Raw genomic sequence first — 21,464 nt, 5'->3', positions numbered from 1 at the left:
TGCACGTTATACATGTGATCACTGGTAACTTACTTACCATTAGTTTTTAGTTCTACGATCAGTTCTTCTTTATCTGTTAAGATGAAGCCTAATGTAGAATGTCTCTTTGGTATCTAAGTACGTTTAAAGCCAGAAGTTGCCTGGGTACCCTCACAGATAGAAATGAAGAAGAAAGAAATGTACTAAATGTCTGTAATGGCTGCTAACATCAGTGCTATTGATTTGTCGTTTCAGGTGTTTTGTGGCTATCTATTGTAGCAGAGCTACTCTATATCATTTTGCTGCTAACTGGAGCCACTTTGATGTCAATAGAAGTGTGCTACTACACTACAGTCATTGATGGGTTAAAGCTCAACGCCTTTGCTGCGATATTCACTGTACTAGCAGGTACAGCTTAGGATTTATATATTGTAACTTTTCAAGATGTAACTTTGAGTTGCAATGCTAAATGCTTTTGTGGTAAAAAATTTAATTTATGGTCCAGATCCTTAAACCAAAGAGTTTTGCCTGAATGAGGACTGCAGGCTGGAGCCCTGGATTTTTTTAAACTACTGTAAATGGCATAATTCATTACATCTAGAAAATGCAACACAGAGAAATCAGACTTGGTTTCAATAAATATGCCCTTCCATACTGAGATCCAGATAGCAGAGCTGGATCCAACATGGTTTTGTGGAAAATAGGTCTTGTCAGACAATATTGATATCATTTTTCAATGAGATTACAAGTTGGGTTGACAAAGATGTTTACATAATAAATTTCTGTAAGACATTTGACTTAGTGCTGATTACAAATTTAGCCCTATACAAAATTAATGTAACACTAGTTACAGGGATTAAAAACTAGGTAACTGATATATCTCCAAAGTAAATGTAAAAGGGGAATCACCCTCCTAAAGGAATGTGTCTAGGATTTTCCCAGGGATCAGTTCTTGGCCCCGTACAATCCAATCTCTTTATCAATAATTTAGAAGAAACCATAAAATCATTGCTGGTAAAGTTTGCAAATGAAACAGTAACTGGAAGACTGGTACATAATGATTCATAAATTTTAAAAAAAAACCACAGTGAACCATTAGATCATCTAGTCTGACCCCTTGTATAACACAGGGCACAGGATTTAATCCAGTTACTCCTGTACTGAGCCTATTAATTTGTATTTGACTAAAATATGTTTTCCAAAAAAGCATCCAGTCATACATTGAAGATGTCAAGAGCTGGAGAACCCACCAGTTCCTTGGTATTTTGTTCAGTGGTTAATCACTCTCATTATTAAATATTTGTGCTTTATTTCTAATTTGAATTTGCCTTCATTGGTTCTTGTTATGCCTTTCACTGATGGATTAAAGATCCCCTAGTATCTATTATTTTCTTCTCTTGAACATACGTATATGTCCTCATCAAATCATCTCTTGTTCTTCTTTTTGATAACCTAAACAGATTGAGTGCTGTCACCGGAAGGCATTTTTCCCAGTCCTTGAATTATTTTTGTGAATCTTTTCTGCATCCTCTCCAAATTTTCAACATTCTTTTAAAAATGTGGACATTAGAACTGGACACAGTTTTCCAGTATCTGTTCCCCCAGTGCATATACAGAGGTAAAATCACCTCCCTACTTTTTCTCACTACTACCTGTACATACATCCAAGGATCACATTAGTCCTTTTTGCCACAGCATCTCACTGTGTGCTTATGTTGAGTTGTTTGTCCACAATGACCTTTTCAGAGTCACTGCTTTCCAGGACTCTGGCATCTGCCATTGGCTAGCTTACGCAAGGGGCCCACTAGAATGCTGTAGGTTTGGCTGCATTCTTTACTCTTATAAGAATGACCCCGCATTTAGCTGTATTAAAACACATTTTGTTTGATTGGACCCAGTTTACTAATGAGGCCAGATTGCTCCTCATGACTGACCTATTGTCATCATTATTTACCACTTCGCCAATCTTTGTGTCACTGATATTTTATCAGAATTGATTTTTATATTGAATAGCATTGGGTCTCAAACTGATCCCTGTGGAACCTGCTAGAAACACTGCCTTTCAGTGATGATTCCTCATTGACGACTGCTTTTTGAGATCAGTCAGCTAGCCAGTTCTTAATCCATATAATGCATGCTTTATTGTTATTGTATAATGCTAACTATTTAACCAGAATGTTGCACAGTACTAAGTCATACACTTAGACTTCTGTAAGGTGCTTAACATCTACACAATTATCTTTATCAACCAAATTTGCAGTCTCACCAAACAATGAAATCAAGTGGCATCAATTATATCCTGTACTTTATTTTCAGCTTTCCCATGATTTTGCTGAGGATTGAGATCAGGCTAACTGGCTTATACTCACCCAGATTATCTCACTTTTCCTTGGCACAACATTAGTACTCTTCCAGTCTTCTGGAATTTCCCCATTTTCAAAGATAGATTAAAAACTAACGTCAGAGAGCCAGACATCTCTTCAGACAGCTCTGTTAGGACTTCTGGGTGCAAGTTATCTGGGCTTGCTGATTTGAAAATATTTCATCCCTAGCTGATGATGTCAACATCCTCCTTGGTTAAACTGGAAAATATTTCATCACTTTACATGATATCAGGACACTGTCCTGCTTCTTTCCAAATACGGAATAGAAATATTTAATGAACACATGTGACTTTTTTCTGCTTCACTGTTAACAATTTTACCGTCTTGATCTAGTAATGGACCTTGTTTAGTACCTGTTAGTAAATAATAATAATACCTTTAGTTCTTTCTTTCTGTATATTTGATTAATTTATATATTTATTATTCTTTAGAATCTTTATCTTAAGCAAAGAGTATGGCTGAATTCTAAGGCCCAGAACACAGGTCTTGACCAATAAGTAACCCTATTTAGCAATTTATTCATGATGCTGTATTTAATAACTCTAGGGTGTCTTCATGGCTGTAATACACCAGATATTCTTGTAAACCATCTCCTTATCATATATATAAAATGCTGACATAAGCATATATAGACTAGCGAAACTAATAAGAGATTATTGTTATAGCAGATGGTTTCTGTTGGGGAAATCAACATGGAAGAATGATTGTGGGGTAAGAAAGACTCACTGAGAGATATTCAATGAAAGAACTGTTAGTGCTCTCGGCTGTAAATAATCATGCCTTCACACATGAGTCAGGTAAACTGAGACTGTATTGCGGGTGTAGGCAACCTATGGCACATGCGACAAAGGTGGCACACGAGCTGATCTTCAGTGGCACTCACACTGCCCGGGTCCTGGCCACCGATCTGGGGGGCTCTGCATTTTAATTTAATTTTAAATGAAGCTTCTTAAACATTTTAAAAACCTTATTTACTTTACATACAGCAATAGTTTAGTTATATATTATAGACTTATCGAAAGAGACCTTCTATAAATGTTAAAATGTATTACTGGCATGCGAAACCTTACATTAGAGTGAATAAATGAAGACTCAGCACACCACTTCTGAAAGGTTGCTGACCCCTGCTGTATAGAAATGACATCACAACATATTTCTCGGACAATATTCTTGGCAACTAGGTTTCCTTTGTCTGAAATGCTATACAGTAAAAGCTGTATTATCCGGCACTTTACCAACTGGAAAGCTCTATAAACCAGCATTTCTGATCCTCATTGAAAGTCTGGTTTATAGTCCTGTTGGCGCAGGACCGGCAAGCTCCCTACTTGGCTCCATGTGGCTCCCTGGAAGCATGTCCCTACTGCTCCTAGGTGTAGGAACAGCCATAAGGGGTTCAGAGTGCGGGAGGGGGTGCATGGCTAGGTGACTCTGCCCCCACCCCACCCTGAGTGCTGCCTCTGCAGCTCCCATTGGCCGGGAACTGCAGGGGGTGACGCCTGCAGGTTCCCGGCCAATGGGAGCTGTGGAGCCAGAGCTCTTGGCAGGAGGAGCATGCAGAGCTGCCTAGCTAGGCCTCCACCTAAGAACAGCAGGGACATGTTGCCACTTGTGGAGAGCTGCCGAAGGTGAGCGCCACCTGGATCCGGCACCCCAACTCCTTGCCCTGAGCCCCCTCCTGCACCCAAGCTCCCTTTCAGAGCCCACACCCTGCACCCCCTCTTGTGCCCCAACCCCCAGCACTTAGTCCCCTCTCACAACCAAACTCCCTCTCTCTTAGGGCTAGTCTACACTTACCAGCCGGGTTGACGCGGTGAGTTCGACTTCTCGGAGTTCGAACTATCGCATCTAATCTGGACGCGATAGTTCGAACTCCAGAAGCGCCGCGGTCGACTCTGGTAGTCCACCACTGCAAACGGCGGTGGCGGAGTGGACCTTGGAGCCGCGGACTTCGATTCCGTGGCGTCTGGACGGGTGAGTAGTTTGAACTAGGGTACTTCGAATTCAGCTACGCTATTCACGTAGCTGAATTTGCGTACCCTAGTTCGACCCCGCTTCTTAGTGTGGACCAGCCCTTAGTTAACTGGCATTTTTTACTTATTAACACCCTGTATACTCCTAACATGCTGGATAACAAAACTTTTACTGTATAATGATAGCGATGTGAAAACTTAAATTGGGGGAATGAAAACTGCACATCACTTCTAGATGCAGGAAAGACACATATCCAGCTCTTAGTCTGACAACAAAGGGTTGTAATGTAGCTATTTATTTCTGAATAGTGCTTAGATTAAATAATTTCAACTGAGCCTTTTATTTTGACAATCTCGAGTCATTAACTCAGACACGCAACAACCTTTACAATTATTAGTGTTTCTTTTGTTCATTGTCTTTGGTCATGCCAGCCAAGGAATTTTCCCTGATTAAATTTAGCCTGCCCAATCAATTTTCTACATTTCTTATCTTCTAATTAATATTGACTACTATTTACCGCTCCTGTTTTCCCCGTATATAACTTTGATTTCTTCATTTGCCCCCTTAACCAAGATAGGCTTTTAACCAAAATTGTCGTCTTTATTGCAAAAAGACAGCTCAGATATACAGAGTGATCTGGATCACTTGATTAGCTAGGCTTATTTGAACATGTTTTAAAACAGAAAAATGCAACATCATACATCTAGGAACAAAGGGTGTAGGTCACACTTTCAGGTTCAGAGCCTGTATCCTGGAAAGCAGTAACTGAAAATTATGGGTCCATGGTGGAAACCAACTGAACTTGAACTCCCACTGCGATGCTCTGGATAAGAGGCTAAACTGATTCTTATATGTGTAAGTAGGGGGATGTCAAGTAGTAGTAGGGGAGGTATTACCTGAGTACATGGGTTAGTGAGACCATTATCGGATACTGTGTCCAGTTCAGGTGTCCTTGCATTATGAAGTTGTTGAAATGTCAGAGTTCAGAAAAGAGCTACAAGAATGATATGCAGGCTGGAAAACCTACCTCGGACTGAGAATCTACAGAAGCTCAATCTATAAAGAGAAGGTTAAGAGGTTATTTGTTCATAGTTTATAAGAATCTACATGAAGAGGAGATTTCAGATAGTAGAGGGCTCTTTAATCTATCAGACAAAGGTATAATGTGATGCAGTAGCAGCTGAAGCTACATAATTCAGACTAGAAATAAGATGCATGTTTTTAACAGTGAAGGTAATGCTTGCAGAATGTGTAAATTTCTTTGAAGATCTTCTTCTATGGGTGATAGTATGTCTGTGTCCTTTAGTAGGATACCCAGGGTAAGAGATTGTTTCAACAGGGTTTGTAGTTCACTGACAGGTCCCTGTGTACTCTGCAGAACAATGTCACCAGATTCTGTGATGGTAACCCCCAAATTCCACAATTTTTCTAATTTATTCTATCACAATGAAATTCTCTTTATTGCTATTACTATCCCCACCTGCACCCCCCACAACAACAACTCTGAAAAGGCTCATTGGCAGAACATTTGTCCCTGCGTATTTTTGACAAGGATTGTTTACAATTATGTCTTTTTCACTCTGTTCTCCAGACATTCAGGCTGCCCAGGCCATGGCTGTTGTGTGGTTGTCTAGGTGACCCCACTCAGAACCTTCTTGTTCCAGAGTGTGCTAGGAAGGGGGAGCTTGTAGCCAAGTTTAGCAGTAAATTTCCCTGCTCCCTAGGCCTCTCCTTCTGCACTACTCTCTAGAGAGCTAGGCTACAGAGTCCTGACTGAGATGAATGTGGCAGATCGGAACTCTGGCAAGGGGTGAATGTTGTGGAAAATACTGGGCTGCAGAATACATGATGTGTATTTTTTTAAGAGATTTGCACTGAAGTTATATATCTCTGTGTGACTCTCCTTTCTGGCTTGAAGGCCTCTCTTTGCATGGTGCCTATATGTTATCTTGCGTTTGTTATATGGAATGTGGATTTGATGAGGTTCTATGTTTTAACACCAGTTTTATTGTGCCTTGATGCTGCACAGAGTCAAAGGGTAATGTTTTCAGAAGTACCTAAATGACTTAGGATCAGATTTTAAAGGCACCTAAAGATACGGACAGGCACCTAATCAGATTTTCAATACATCCTAGGCACCTAATTTCTACCGGTACTGGAATCAAGTCCTGGTGGGTGCCTGTCTGCATTTTTAAGCACCTAAATACATTTAAAAATCGGACCCAAGGATCTAGATCCACAAAGGGACTTAGGCATTGCAATGCTGAGCGTTGCAGCGCCGAACTCTTGGGTGTCCTTCCGCCAGGTGGAATCCAAGAGCCCAAGTTAGGCATCCAGCTCCCATACAATGCATGGGGAGAGTTGGGCATCTAAGAATGGGATCCACAAAAGCTGTCTTGCTAAACTGGGAGTCATCTAAGCTAGCTTGTTACCCAAGGTTTTAAGAATCCAAACCAGTGGTAACTTAACAGTTTCATTTCAATCGGTGTCAGGAATAAATCAGTGGCAACACAACACTCCGGCTGATGAAAGATTAATACAAGTAAACATTTTGTTATCTAAAACTACAATTTATTAGATTTGAGTGCACACAGACCCAACCAATAGGTTTAGAACATCCCAAATATTTACCTAAAATCTGGGATGGTATTAAGTAAATTGCAGCAGTTCAACAATGTCCGGTTGCTTCCCCACTAGGGAGTGAGTTGTCAGGAAAAATGTCTCTCAGGATAGCTTCAGAGGACTGCTTCAAAGTACACTCTATTATATAGTCCTTTTTATAACTAACTTTTACAAAACACACAGATCATAGTGACCGCTACTGGGTCATCGCTTCTCCTAATGTCAAATTACTTATCAACAAACATTCCTAACAACCTTAGTCATAATAAGCTTCTGTGTCAAAGGTGCCCCAAACCCAAGGTTCCCATCCACTTATTTTCTTTTGGTCTTAAATTGTTGATTCTTTTTCTCCCTTCCTGATTAGCAGAGACTGCAAGTCTGGAAATGTATTTGAACATGCCTCCAGAAGCTCTGCTTGTTCAAATTAACCCTTAACTAGGTGGTGGTCTATTTTATTAATTCATGGTGGCTGAATGCTGGTTCCAATTAGCTTAATCAAAATCTAGGGCACACACATACCCCTCAATTCCAGGGCAACAAGCTAATAGAAAATGCCAAGAAAAGGAGTGTGGTTTAAGCCCCACCTCTCAAAGGGACTTAATCACCTATCTCTGGAATGGTGGAAGGTTTCTGTCTCTCGTTAGGGTTTGGAGCTGTGAACCCTCTCCTGGCGTCAGGCACACCTAAAATATTTCTCTTGAAAAAACACTAGGAGAAAGAGGCAGAAGTAACCTCGCGGCTATCAGGTATTCTTGCATGGGGCTTTCTTAGTTTTTCTTGTTGAAGCTGTTCCACTATATATTAAATATCCATTGGCCCAGAGAGAGTATAAGAATTACTCTATAGTTAGGCTTGGGAGAATTCAGTTTTTATTTATTTATGGTAATTTTAATGGATAATATCAATGTTATTTTAAAATATTTTTTCAATTTTTTTTATCAATATACATTTTAACAGTTGCACAAAATTGTAGGGGGTCAGATAATCGGGGGTAGGGTTAGATTAATTATTTAATGACAGTAGATGCTGAGATTCAAAAAGTTTAAAACTTTATAATTCTTAAAACACACCTTGCCAGCATCATTTGACAAAATATACAAAGTAAATAGCCTTAACTGAAATTCTAATTTCTCAAGCAGCATTTTTCTTGCTTTGATTACCTGTACATTTTGATTATTATAGATAGAAATATTTGTTTGCTGGTTCAGGTGTGTATGATGAAATCAACATTTATCCATAAAAGTCTAATCCTTCCAAGCCTATCTCTAGTCCAGTGGTTAGGGAACTCGCCAGAGAGTTATAAAATCCATTCTAAAATCCCTTCTCCCAGAGTTGATTGATTCAAATCAAAGTAACTTAAATCAACAAGCAAAATTCCTTGATTTAAATAATGTCTATCTTGTTTTGCATTTGTATTTTTTAGTTTATATAATTTTGAGAGGTTGATCCTATTTGCTGGTAACAAAACAAGTTGATTTGCAACTAAATATAGCCTTTACACTACATTTGGAACCTTTTTTTTTTTTTGCTAACCAGGAGGAAAGACACATTAATTAAGCAATTATATGGCTTATTTTTTAATATTATTATTTTAGAATATGGTAAATGATGCATTTCTTATTTGCTAAATGATTTTTTTACTCATGATTTGTATCAAGTTCTAACTGGATGGAAATTGGAATTCAATTTAAAAATGCACACACACAAAAAAGCTTTTTTGCTGCTGCTGCTGTTTAGTTAAATAAAACTACCTTAAATGTGCTGGATGTGGGGGAGGGATGCAGTAATTTTATCAAAGCATGCTTTGCATTTAAAACCAAGGGATGTATTAAATGCAGAAAGTATTACATTCACTAATTGCAGATAACTGATTGTTTCTGGTCATCATGTGCATCAAAGAATTTACAATTAATAGATCTCATCCTGTCACACCTAATTTTTATTCATAGATTTGGAAGAGGAAAACAAACTTGCCTGCTTTTTCAGCTACCAATTGGTTTCTTAACTTTGAATAAACTAGTCATTGAAATTAGCGGGTTGAATAAACTGCAGAAGAGACTAGTACTGTCAAAAGCTATTTCCCCACTTCTAAAAAATCTGGTTCCAGATACTCTCAGTGGCTTCCACCAGTTCAGTGGTTTGACTTTAAAGCTTTGACAGCAAACATGTTAAACTGTTTAATACTTTTTAAAATTTTAATTATTTTAATAGGTGATAGTAAGTTTAGACCTTCATGTTTGTTATCAAAATTTCAAATAGATTTATTTTTAAAAGAAAATTTTGTAAATAAAAACATCAAATTTAAATAAACACTGATTTTACATAATTTTTTTTAAAGAAACCATTTGTTTTTTATTCACCCTGCCTTTTACACATGAGGCAGAGGGTGGAATTGAGCCTAGGTGTCCCATAAATCGAGTGCTGTAGCCCAGGGGTCCTCACAACACATTTTTTTTTGTGGCCTCAGCGTGCGGCCACCAACTCTCACTGATGGCCTCATTGACCATTTTTCTCTAAAATATTTAATTAACATTAGGAAAAACGATTACATATAGACAGATTCACATCCAAATCATTGTAATGTATATTTGTAGGGTTTTTTGGCAGACTCAATAACAAAAATAATGCTGCCTCCCTCTTCAGTCTCCCCACCCAGGGCTTAGACTGGGGCTTGCTGTGAAAAGTGGTATTTGTAGATTTGTTAATATCACAGCAGACTTAGTAGCTACCTGGGAGGCAATGAAAAGTGATATTAACAAACATACAAGTATCACTTTTCACAGATAGCTAGTAAGTCTGCTGTAAAAAGTGATACTTGCATGTTTGTTAATATCACTTTTCTCAGCAAATCCCAGGACCGGCTCCAGACCCCAGCTCAGCAAGCAGGTGCTTGGGGCGGCCAACAGAGAGGGGTGGCACGTCCGGCTCTTCAGCGGCAATTCGGCAGCCGGTCCCTCTCTCCCTCTCGGAGCGAAGGACCAGACGCCAAATTGCTGCCGAAGACTGAAGCGACGGCGGTAGAGCTGATCGCGATCACAGCTTTATTTTTTTTTTCTTTTTGCTGCTTGGGGCATCAAAAACCCTGCCAGGACCCATTAAGCCCTGGATTGGGGAGGGGGAGGCAGCAGGAGTCAGAGGCGATGGTGGGATGGATGTGGGCCTTGGGGAGGCAGCTGGGGCCCAGGGCAATGAGGGGGATGGATACAATGCCTGGTGCGATGGGGGTGGGTGATGAGCCCTACTGTTGCATAGCCAGAGCCAGGGCCTGATGTCTGCTGCCATGCGGCCAGAGCTGGAGCTCAGTGACCACAGCCAGAGCCCAGAGCTGGGGACAGGAACTTTGTCGCTGGAGCCAGGCATTGGCGCCTGCTGCCTTGCAGCTGGAGTTGTGGGTCAACGCCTAGGGCTAGTGCCTACCGCCACGGTGCTGGAGCCCATGAGTGTGTGGCTGGAGTCAGGAGTCAGCACCCACCGCTGTGAGGTTGGAGCCAGCACTCACTGCTGCGTGGCCAGGGCCAGTGATCAGCACCTGGGGCCAGCTCCTGCCACCATGTGGCTGGAGCCTAGGAACAAAGCTGTGGGTTGTTGCCTGCTGCCGTGCAGCTGGGGCAGGGGATCAGTGCCAGGGGCTTGGTTCGCACAGCCGGAGCCTGGGGCCAGCGCTCGCCACCACATGGCCAGAACTGGGGGCCAGAGCCGGGGGTCAGCAGAGCCCAAAGCCCCTGCTTGGAGCCCGCTGTTGTGCGGCTGGGGATCAGCGCCTGTGGCCACTGCCTGCCACTGCACAGCTGGAATCCGGGACTGGAGCCGGGAGCCAGCACCTGCTGCCGCACAGCTGGAACCAGAGGCCAGAGGCTGAAGCCCCACAGCTGGAGGCCAGGGCTGCGTGGCCAGAGTGTGTGTGGGGGGGATCAATACTTGCTGCCCCTTGATTGGAACCCAGGACTACATGGCCAGGTTCCTGAAGACCTGCCGCTGGAGCCTGCCACCCAACCCCCCTCCTCCCAATGTGGGTCAAGAACTCACTTTGCTCCTGCAGCACTGTGCCCCATCTCTCTCCAGAGGTGGTGCAGGGCAGCGCATCCAGGAGCAACATGGAGGGAGAGGGAGAGGCTGATGTTTTGCCCTACCCCCATCACCACCCAGGAGGCTTTTGTGGCCACACGAAAAGCCCCTAGTGGCCATGTGAGGCCACGGTGGCCACATCTGAGAAACATTGCTCTAGCCCAGGTGTAGGCAACCTATGGCATGTGCAGCAAAGGTGACACGCGAGCTGATTTTCAGTGGCACTCACACTGCCTGGGTCCTGGCCACCGGTCCAGAGGACTCTGCATTTTAATTTAATTTTAAATGAAGCTTCTTAAACATTTAAAAAACCTTATTTACTTTACATACAACAATAGTTTAGTTACCGTATATGTTGTAATACAGCATGGCCAGAGGGCAGCAGGAGAGGGTTAGAAGGGAGCCTTATTCCCTGTAAGGGGAAGAAAGTTTGCTATAGATTAATTAGAGCACCTGAAGCCAATTAGAGCACCTGCAGTCAGTCACATGATAAAACCCCCTGCTTCAATCAGACAGTGTGGGAGTTGGAGCAGAGAGGCTTGGTGTTGTAGCAGAGAACAGTTTGAAGGGAAGCAGAGGACAGTTTGGAGAAGTGCTGCGGTGGGCTAAGAAGTCCAAGACCCTAGTAAGGGGCACCTGGCTTGTGCAGAGGGAGGACAGGAAGCCCCCCCCCCCACACACGCTGAAGGGCAGGAGAGAGAAGTAGCCCAGGGGAAGGAACTGCCAGTTCAAGTGGTTCACCACTATCCTCAGGGCCCCTGGGCTGGAACCTGGAGTAGAAGGTGGGCCCAGGTCCCTCCTTCTCCACTCCCCTCCTCTAGGAGACTAGTGGGGCAATTAATATTCCAATTCAGGGGCAAGAAATGGTGCCCTGAACCCCCCTTAAAGAAGAGAAAGCACGAGACCCATCATAATAGTGCTGGCAATTTGCCACAATATTCATTCATAAGCTGAATATTTTTGGTAAAAAAGCGATGCATCAAAGAGCCGGGGTCAGCTAACAAATGGGTCTACACCAAAATTTGATGATTTTAAACTCTATGGAATCATTTAATTGACTGTCTAATACATTGTCGTTTTGTTTACTTGGAGTGTCTGCGGGCACAGAGCCCCTCAGCTCCCACTGGCTGGGAGCGGCAAACCGTGGCCATTAGGAGCTGAGGGGGTCCGTGCTTGTGCTCCAGGTAAACAAAACGTCCCAACCTGCCAGCAGCTTACCCTGACAGGCCAGGAGCCAAAATTTTCCAACCCCTGAAATATAGGGTTGACTTATGAAAGTGTCATACAGTTTTTGCTATTTTTACTTATCTATTTTGGGGGGTTGGCATATATAAACGAATGGGCTAATGAACGAGTAGATATGATATATATTATAGACTTATAGAAAGAGACCTTCTAAAACCATTAAAATGCATTACTGGCACACGAAACATTAAATTAGGGTGAATAAATGAAGACTCGGCACAACACTTTTGAAAGGTTGCTGACTCTTGCTCTAGCCACTGGGCTAAAAGTTATAAGAAATGCCTCTTACTCTTCCTTTCTCCGGAGCTCCCAGATAGCAGCACAATAAGAAGTGGGGCGATCCCGAATGCAGCTGTATGAGGATGTCTGCTGTCAAGAAACCACCTTTAGAGAGTTACAAATCTTGAGTTCCACTGTGGTCTCCATTCCATACACTGTCACCTTGCAGATCCTTTATTTAACCCTCAGGGCTTGTCTTCTCGTACAGGGCTTCTGTACCACTTTAGTGAAGATGCTGCTATGCCGACCGGAGAGCTTCTCCGGTCTGCATAGTTAATCCACCTCCCTGAGAGGCAGTAGCTAGAAACTGTCCCATCAACCTAGCACTATCTACATGGAAGGTTAGGTCAGTTGCTCAGGGCTGCAGATTTTTCACAACATAGTTCTATAGGTCTGTAATGTAGACCTGGCCTCAGCCTCCCTGGCCCTCCTGCCACACTCCTTGCTTATTATCACCCCTAGTTGTGTTGTGTCTAATTTGGATTGTGGCAGTTTGTGGCAGAGATCTCTTACAGTACACTCATGTTTATCTGAGTGGCCGGGGGACATCCAAAACATTCAGATAACCGAGCAGTTGGCTAAACAGATGTGCTATTTTGAGCTTCAGTTTCACTGATATACAAATATGGGGGACAAAGGCAGTAATGCTGGTTTGCTTAATACTTTGCACTTTACTAAAAAGTAAAAAAAAAAACCACTTTGAGTTTATTAAAACACCAAAATTGCATTAAAACCACAGTGGACGTAATTTAATTCTGAATGACTTAGCTCTTACTATACAGTTTCTACTTTAGATTCAACACAGAGCTTTTTCTTTTCAACGTTGTCCTGCTAAGCTGATGTTGCTGCTGAAATGGGCTTAGGTCTCCCTAACAGCAGGTAACCACTCAGAACTGCTACACAAATACAAAGCTATTGATTAGCACTAACAGGCACTAAGAGGTAATTGAAAAGTTATTGGTGTGTGTGATTAACATAGAGATAAATGAGAGACACCCTGTTGAATCAGATAACTAGGAAATGTGGATAACTGGAATTATGCTGTATATTTTGTCAGGAAAAGCCTGACAGAATAAATGAATAAGTCACTAGGGAGGTGCAGTGACTCCACAGTGTGGGTTGCACCACTGTAAAATGGGGTCTGAGCTCCCTGGCTTTTTTCTAACATTAGGTGGTCATTTGATGGAAAGTTTCACACAGGTTCACTTTTATGCCCTTTTGTGTGTAGTTTTTCTTTGATTTTCTCCTCAGGAGTTTTTAATGGGAGGTCTTTCCGTTTGAACTCTGGCTGAAATGTGTCAACAGCAGCTCTCTGTCACAGCAAATTGCTCTCAGCACAAAAGGTGGCACAGAGGTGATCCTGAGTAGAGATCCAGAGTGATCCTGAGTAGAGCAAGTGCAATGGGGGAGGGTTATTTTATTTTTAAAAAAGTTGAATGTAGGGTCATTTTTGCCATTAGTTAACTGACAGTTTAGACTTTGTACCACAACCCTGGTTGAGAGCTGTGTGAACATAACATCTCGGTCAGGAGCTGCACTCTTATGACAGATTTTATCTTACAGAGAAAGCCTTATTCAGCTGATGGCACGTGGAGTGTCACACACAGCTGCCGACAGAAAATATTTTATCCATCATGAGCTGCACTTTGGCTCCCAACAGTCCTGCCCCTCTGATATCATAAACCTGCCAGTTCTCCAGTGTGCTGCAGAAAAAGCAGAGATATATCTGATTTATAATGTGAAAAAGAAGCAAAAAAAAATTAAAAACAAACAAAGAAACAAAACCTTCAGCATAAAGAAGCAACAAAGGATTTTAAAAAATGGTTGGATATTTTAATTTAATAATGAGTTGAGACTGATAATCTTTTATTAAATAATTGCATTTGAGCCTCTTATATGACAATCAAAGATTAATGCAACACTATACAGAAAGAATAGATACATTATTCTCCCTCCCTTGGTGTAAGGCAAAGAGATGGCCTCTGTGTCTCTCTCCTCTGTAACTGGTGGGGTGCTAGCAGTCTGTGTTCCCCAACCCACTTCCACACCCTCTGTCTTTTTTATCAGGGATTAAACAAAGAAATTCTGTTTTGGAGGAGATATTGCTTTTCCGTGAGTAATTTCACTGTGTGTTCTGTTTTTGATATTTTCATTTTACCTAATTACTTATGGAATTTCTTTTATGGTAGCAGTAAATTACATGATGGATAAGATAAAGGGAATTCTAATCCAGTCATCCAGTTATTGATAGCTGTGACTATTGGCAGTTTTTAATCAGTTAAAAATCATCTTTCAATGGATCCTTATTTCACCCATTACAGAAAATGTCTGCACTAATAAGTACCTCTTACCAATCACAGAACAGAATTACATCATAGGCACCCTTATCAATCATCAAGTCTTGTTTACATCATACTTCTCCAGACATTTTTTTGGTATGAGGGGTCTTTTCCCTCGACATCTATATTCCCACAGACTTGGAGAGATGAGCAATAATGAGGTAAAACACAATATTCAATCACATGAATTTCCTGAATACAGGTCGCTCAAAGGTTGAGAGCCAACAGTCTGTGCCTTGGAATTCAAACACTCTTTGCTAATATCCTAAAGATTCTAGAAGAATAGTTAATATGCAAAAGAATTCAGTATACAACAAAAAGAGGACTAAAAAAAGGCTAATATGTACTAGCAAGTACTAACACCTTTATTCCCTTTGGAGGTAAAATTCTAAATCCGATGATGTGTAAGAAGAATGCAGAACCCTGAAGGGTATTTTGATGAAGCAGTAGCTATACCATGGTTAGGAGTAGAGAGCTTATTTTACCTCTGTATTTGGAACTGGTGCAAATGCTGCTAGAATATTATGTCCAGTTCTAGTGCCTACATTTCAAGAAAGATGTTGATAATTTGGAGAGGGTTCAGAGAAGAGCCATAAAAATGATTAAGTGTATAGGGAAAAATGCCTTTATAGTGACAGACAAACAGAAAGTTAATAGGTGACTTGATTACAGTCTGTAAGTACCTACATGGGGAAAAAATATTTAACAAGGGGCTATTTAATCTGGCAGAGAAAGATAAAACACTATCCAATGGCTGGAAGCAGAAGCTATACAAACTGAGATTGGAAATAAGGCATACATTTTTAATGGTGAAAATAATTAATTCATGGAACAATTTACCAGTGGTCAAAGTTGATTCTCCATCACTGTCACTGTTTAAATCAATATTGGCTGTTTTCCTAACAGATATGCTTCAGGAATTGTTTTAGGGAAATTCTCTGGCCTGTGCTATAAAGGAGGTGAGACTAGATGGTCACAATGGTCCCTTCTGGTCTTAGAATGTATGAATATATGGTGAAGGGTTTTCTGGTGGAGCAGTAGCTGCACCACAGTCAAGTGTATACTGGTGGAGTGGTAGCTTTCCCATAGTTAAGGATATTCTGGTAGAGTGGTAGCTGTATGCTAGTTACAGATACTATGGTGGAGCAGTACTCACACCATGCTTAAGGATAGTTTGGTGCCACAGTAGCTGTGCCATTGTAAAAGGTGTTCCTTGTGGAGCAACATCTGTGCCACAGTTAACAGTATTCTAGTGGAGCAGTACCTTCACCGTAGTTAAGTGTATAGTAGTGGAGATTACCTGCACAATAGTTAAGGGTATTCTGGTGGAGTGGTAGCTTTACCATAGTTAAGGATATTCGTATGGAGCAGTAGCTGTGCTATGGTTAGAGGTATTCACATAGAGTGGTACTTGCACCATAGTTAAGGGTATTCTGGTGGAGCAGTAGCTGCAATCTAGATAAGCATATTGTGGTGGAGTGGCAGCTGTGCCACAGTTAAGGCTGTTCTGGTGGAGCGGCACCTGAGCCATAACTAAGGGTGGAGTGATAGCTGTACCATTGTTAAATGTATTCTTGTGGAGTGGTAGCTATGCCACAGTTAAGGGTAGATACATTTATAGTGAAAACAAGTAAAAGTTTATTTAACGAAGTATAGAAATTCAAATGATAGCAAGTACAAGAGTATTGGAAATAAATGGTTACATATCAAATAAAATAATAACATGCATTCTATGGCACAGACTTATTTAACTAGACACTTTTCTGTCTCATAGCTGTGATCTTTTGTTCATGAGACAAACTTACTGTCAGCTTGCCTCCTAGATGAAAGATTCAGGGTGTCTGTTTGCATGCCCAGGTATATCAGAACAATCCATTGTCCTTATTAAGAAACAGGATCCTCCCTTTTGGTTGTTTTTTCCTGTGGCTTTCCTCTCTTGTCAATATTGCAATCTCCTGATTAGCCTCAGGCTCAGGATTCCAATAGACGTGCAGGATGAATGGACAGTGCCCATTACACAATGACCAGTAAGAGTCTGTTACCACCTTCCTGAAAGGAACATTACTGAAAAATGTCATCTCCTGGTTAACCTGCCTTAAAAACATAAATTTCAGTATAGACCTGTAACTCCGTAAATAAGAACATAAGAACGGCTATAATGGGTCAGACCAAAGGTCCATCTAGCCCAGTATCATCTCTTCTGACAGTGGCCAATGCCAGGTGCCCCAGAGAGAATGAACAGAACAGGTAATAATCAAGTGATTCATTCCCTGTCACTCATTCCCAGCTTCTGGTAAACAGAGGCTAGGGACACCATCCCTGCCCATCCTGGCTAATAGCCATTGATGGAACTATCCTCCATGAATTTATCTAGTTCTTTTTTGGAATCCTGTTATAGTCTTGGCCTTCACAACATCCTCTGGCAAAGGAGTTCCACAGGTTGGCTGTGCATTGTGTGAAGAAAACTTCTTTTTGTTTGTTTAAACCTGCTGCTATTAATTTCATTTGGTGACCCCTAGTTCTTGTGTTATGAGAAGTAAATAATACTTCCTTATTTACTTTCTCCACACAAGTCATGATTTTATAGACCTCTATCCTATCAGCCTTAGTGGTCTCTTTTCCAAGCTGAAAAGTCCCAGTCTTATTAATTTCTCCTAATATGAAAGCTGTTCCATACCCCTAATTTTTTTTTTGCCATTTTCTGAAACTTTCCAATTCCAATATGTCTTTTTTGAGATGGGGTGACCAAATCTGCACGCAGTATTCAAGATGTGGGCATGCCTTGGATTTATATAAAGGCAATATGATATTTTCTGTCTTATTATCTATCCCATTTTTAATTATTCCCAACATTTTGTTTGCTTTTTTGACTGCCACTGCACGTTGAGTGGATGTTTTCAGAGAACTGGCACAGTCAAGGAACTATGATGTGATTGGAATAATAGCGACTTGATAGGGTAACTCACATGACTGGAGCACTGTCATGGATGAATATAAACTGTTCAGGAAGGACAGACCGGGGAGAAAAGGTGGAGGAGTTGCACTGTATGTAAGAGCTGTATGATTGTTCAGAGCTCCAGTATGAAACTGGAAAAAAGCCTGTTGAGAATCTTTGGGTTAAGTTTAGAGGCAAGAGCAACAAGGGGGATGTCGTGGTGGGATGCAACTTTTATAATATGTTATGCTGATGCCATATGTATGATGCATATTCAGTAGGTGTTTTCCCCCTTTTCCTTATTTGTAGTTCCTCCCCTTACTAACGTTGCAGTGTCCTTCTCCTATAGATTAGTATATCAATGATCTCAATTTATTATCATATGTGTTCATTCATTGTCATGGCCCTCTTGTGCTTAGGTATCTGCAAATGTAGCTCATGTATCTGTTATTGTTATGTACACCAATTCGTTGCCTTGATACTCTTGTAGTCGAACTCATGTTACTGTGGTCTGAAATTCCCCTTAAACACTCTATTTTCAGCTCCCCAATATTTGGGTTTTCCATTGGGCCATTTATCTGTGCCAAATTTCATAGGCCTCAAGCCCTATGCTAAAACTGCTGATGTGAATGTCTTACAGGATACAGGCCTGTAGGTTCCTTGCATTACAGCTGAATATAATGAAGGCAAGCTAACCCTATGACTACACTACTCAGGATGAATTTCATATAAGGTTTTTAAATCAGCTTAAAGGAGTAAGGCACTCCACTGCCACTAAAATTCAGTAGGTTTTGTACACTTTAACTCCCTTAAATACCTTTTATATATCCCAGCCTCATTCCCCGGTGTACAGGAAGGTCTGCATGGTACCGTAGAGGTGACCATAACAACTCAGTCCCTGATAGAAGGGGCTTCCCACGTATGAGTTGCTAGTTTGTGGAGCAGCACCAGCAGTTTGGTGGGTGTTACATTCTCTTCACAATGTAAAGTATTTTTTCAGCTATTTTTCAGCTAATTTTAGACCTTTAAATACTTCACAAAACATTCTCCATATTCAAGAATAATCTCTAATAAAGTGTCAAACAGGTTTTGCATGTGTTTTTTTTTTTAATATATCTTACAAAGTTATATTTTTCTAGGTCTCTTTGGCATGGTCGCTCACATGATGTACACAACTGTATTTCAAATGACTGTCAACCTTGGTCCAGAAGACTGGAGACCACAGATGTGGGATTATGGCTGGTCCTATTGGTAATTTTTGCATTAAAATATCTAACTGTTTCATTCACACTTAAATTGCTGTGTCTGCCATCCTTGTCCTCAAGTAGTAACTAATGGCTCTGATCTGAGCTTTCCACTGAGGATATAATACAACAACCAACTTCTTTATCTGTAATGTCTGTAGTCTTGTCTAATGGTATAAGGTCCCATAGTTCCAGGATAGCCAGTACCAGCACTACCCAGGGCATACAGGTGCCATGGCTCCCACTCCATCACTCACCTTCAAACACAGGAGAGTGTTGGGGAGGCCTCCCGGCCCTCTGCACCAATCAGGGGCCTTCTTGCCCCAAAGGTCTTATTCTCTATTGTTACTCTAGATGGGGCTTTTAGCACCCTTTATTAATAGGGCTGGCTGACAGTTTATAAAAACCTGTTTTCAGTTGTTTATAACTTTACCAAACTTCAACAATTCAGGAAGAAATTTTCCAAGCCAGGTGCCTGCCTCAGTCTGAATTGTTTGGGGGGAAATTTCAGCCAAAGCAGTTCAGGCATTGTGAGAATGAGTTAGTTAGTACCCGTTACGCCTCTGGCATTTAGGGCAGCGACATAGCTCCTCCACTCCTGTCTGTTTCTGGCAAGTCTTTCAATGGTTCCCCAGCTGTTCCCCAAGTTTTTCATTTCAGCTTCCACAGCTCTTTGCCATGTTGTTTTCGGGCAATCTTGTTTTTGCTTGCCCTCAGGTGTCCATCTTATTGCTATTCTGGTGATGGAATCCATTTCCATCTCATGCACATGGCAAATCCATTTCCAATATCTCCTGGTACTGATGGTTCTCATATTTTCTTGGCTGCACTTACAGAGGATTTTTCTGAGTCAGGTTGTATGAAACTAAGACAGTTTGGACACGTTATACTTTGTCATTCCCCAGCATTCTGAATTATAAAGTAGTGTTGAAAGTACGCTGCTCTGAATGAGGTTAGGGAAAAATACATTGTTTTGCCCATGTGTCAAGGCTGATTCCCCACTCTGGCACTTTGAGTGCAGAAGGTGGGGGCCCGCAAGAATTTTAAAAAAATTAATACCTGCCACTCAAGGCTGGTATTAAACTCCCAAGGTTACAGCTTTTTTCTGACCTTGAATGGGTAGATACTGACACCACCCATCTGCAAAAAAACCCTTTTTGGGACCCAGGAAGGCACACTTGGGAATTCCTTCCTGTGGGGTACCCTCAAGTCCTTTCACCCCCCATCCCCCTGGAAGAGCTGAGAAGGAAAAACAAAGGAAATCAGCTGTTGCCACAAACTAATTAATATAGGGAGATATACCTATCTCATAGAACTGGAAGGGACCTCAAAGGGTCATCAAGTCCAGCCCCCTGCCTTCACTAGCAGAACCAAGTACTGATTTTGCCCCTAAACAGCCCCCTCAAGGATTGAGCTCACAACCCTGCGTTTATAGCAGGACAATGCTCAAACCACTGAGCTATCCCTCCTCCTTAGGGCTATAAAAACCCAATCTTGTTCTTAAATTTTTTTATTAAATTTTATTAAAAACAACAAAGAAAATACATCTGGAACTTAGGCTTTTTGCTAGTTTTTTTTTTTAAATAAAAAAACAGTTACAAGGATTAAGCATCAAGATAGCTTCTTGACATCCAGTTTAAAGATTACAAGCAAAACAAAAGTACCTGGGGTTTGCACAGAGGAGTCCACAAGCCATAAAAAAATAAAAGAGAGAAACCTAATCGCATCTTTCTAGACATTTCCTGCTCTACTTACATATCTGGGGTTTTAAATGAGTAGTTTCTAGGTATGATTTGATGTTTTTCATATCTGGCACTCAAGCTTTTACAACATAGCTTCAGCCCTGTCCCCTCTCTCCAGAAAACAAAAACAGACAGACAAAAGGAAAGTTTTTTTTCCCAATTTTAAAAAGTTCTAGCCTTCCCATTAGCTCTTTTGGTCAGGTGCTCACTCCCTTCCTTTTACCTGTGGACTTTTTTTAACCCTTTATGGGTAAAGCAGGTAGAGAACAGCTACTAACAGGGATTTTATAGCTAACTAGCTGGCTGGGTGCCCATAAAAGGGGACTGCCCCCCCACTCTCATTTATCACACCCTGGTAAAATATTCTGGTGCCCTTTTCTTTGAGAATCTCTAGCACCTCCATGCCATGGAGCAGGGACTTGACATTTGGTAAAGGTTGGGATTGGTAATGGGGAGGTGCCTTTTGCCATCCCCATATAAATCTCCCCCAATTTGGTCACGTAATAAGCCTTTGAAAAATCATAGTTTGCACGTGTTTGGTAGAGACTTGTAAGAAACTTTGAAACTTAATTTCCTGAGAGAGAGAGAGAGAGGGGCAGTGACAATGATTATATACACTGGTGATTAAGGCACTCCTCTGGGAAGTAGGAGATGTGGAT

The 21,464-nt window shown here is 41.3% G+C and overlaps 1 protein-coding gene across 1 annotated transcript in view; it reads left to right on the top strand.

Annotated features, from left to right (window-relative positions):
• The window catches only part of GSG1L2 (GSG1 like 2), a 59,535-nt gene that overhangs the window by 20,416 nt on the left and 17,655 nt on the right, over nt 1-21,464 (top strand). Inside the window, exons 3-4 of the mRNA XM_039501170.1 lie at nt 235-387; nt 18,959-19,070. Coding sequence (XP_039357104.1) covers nt 235-387; nt 18,959-19,070 — 265 coding nt within the window. The remainder of the gene's footprint in view (nt 1-234; nt 388-18,958; nt 19,071-21,464) is intronic.

Source organism: Mauremys reevesii, linkage group 15 (genome assembly GCF_016161935.1).
Source record: "Mauremys reevesii isolate NIE-2019 linkage group 15, ASM1616193v1, whole genome shotgun sequence".
Lineage (NCBI taxonomy): Eukaryota > Metazoa > Chordata > Testudines > Geoemydidae > Mauremys > Mauremys reevesii.
The sequence above is the reverse complement of the archived record's forward strand: the minus strand, read 5'-3'. Positions and strand labels throughout refer to the sequence as shown.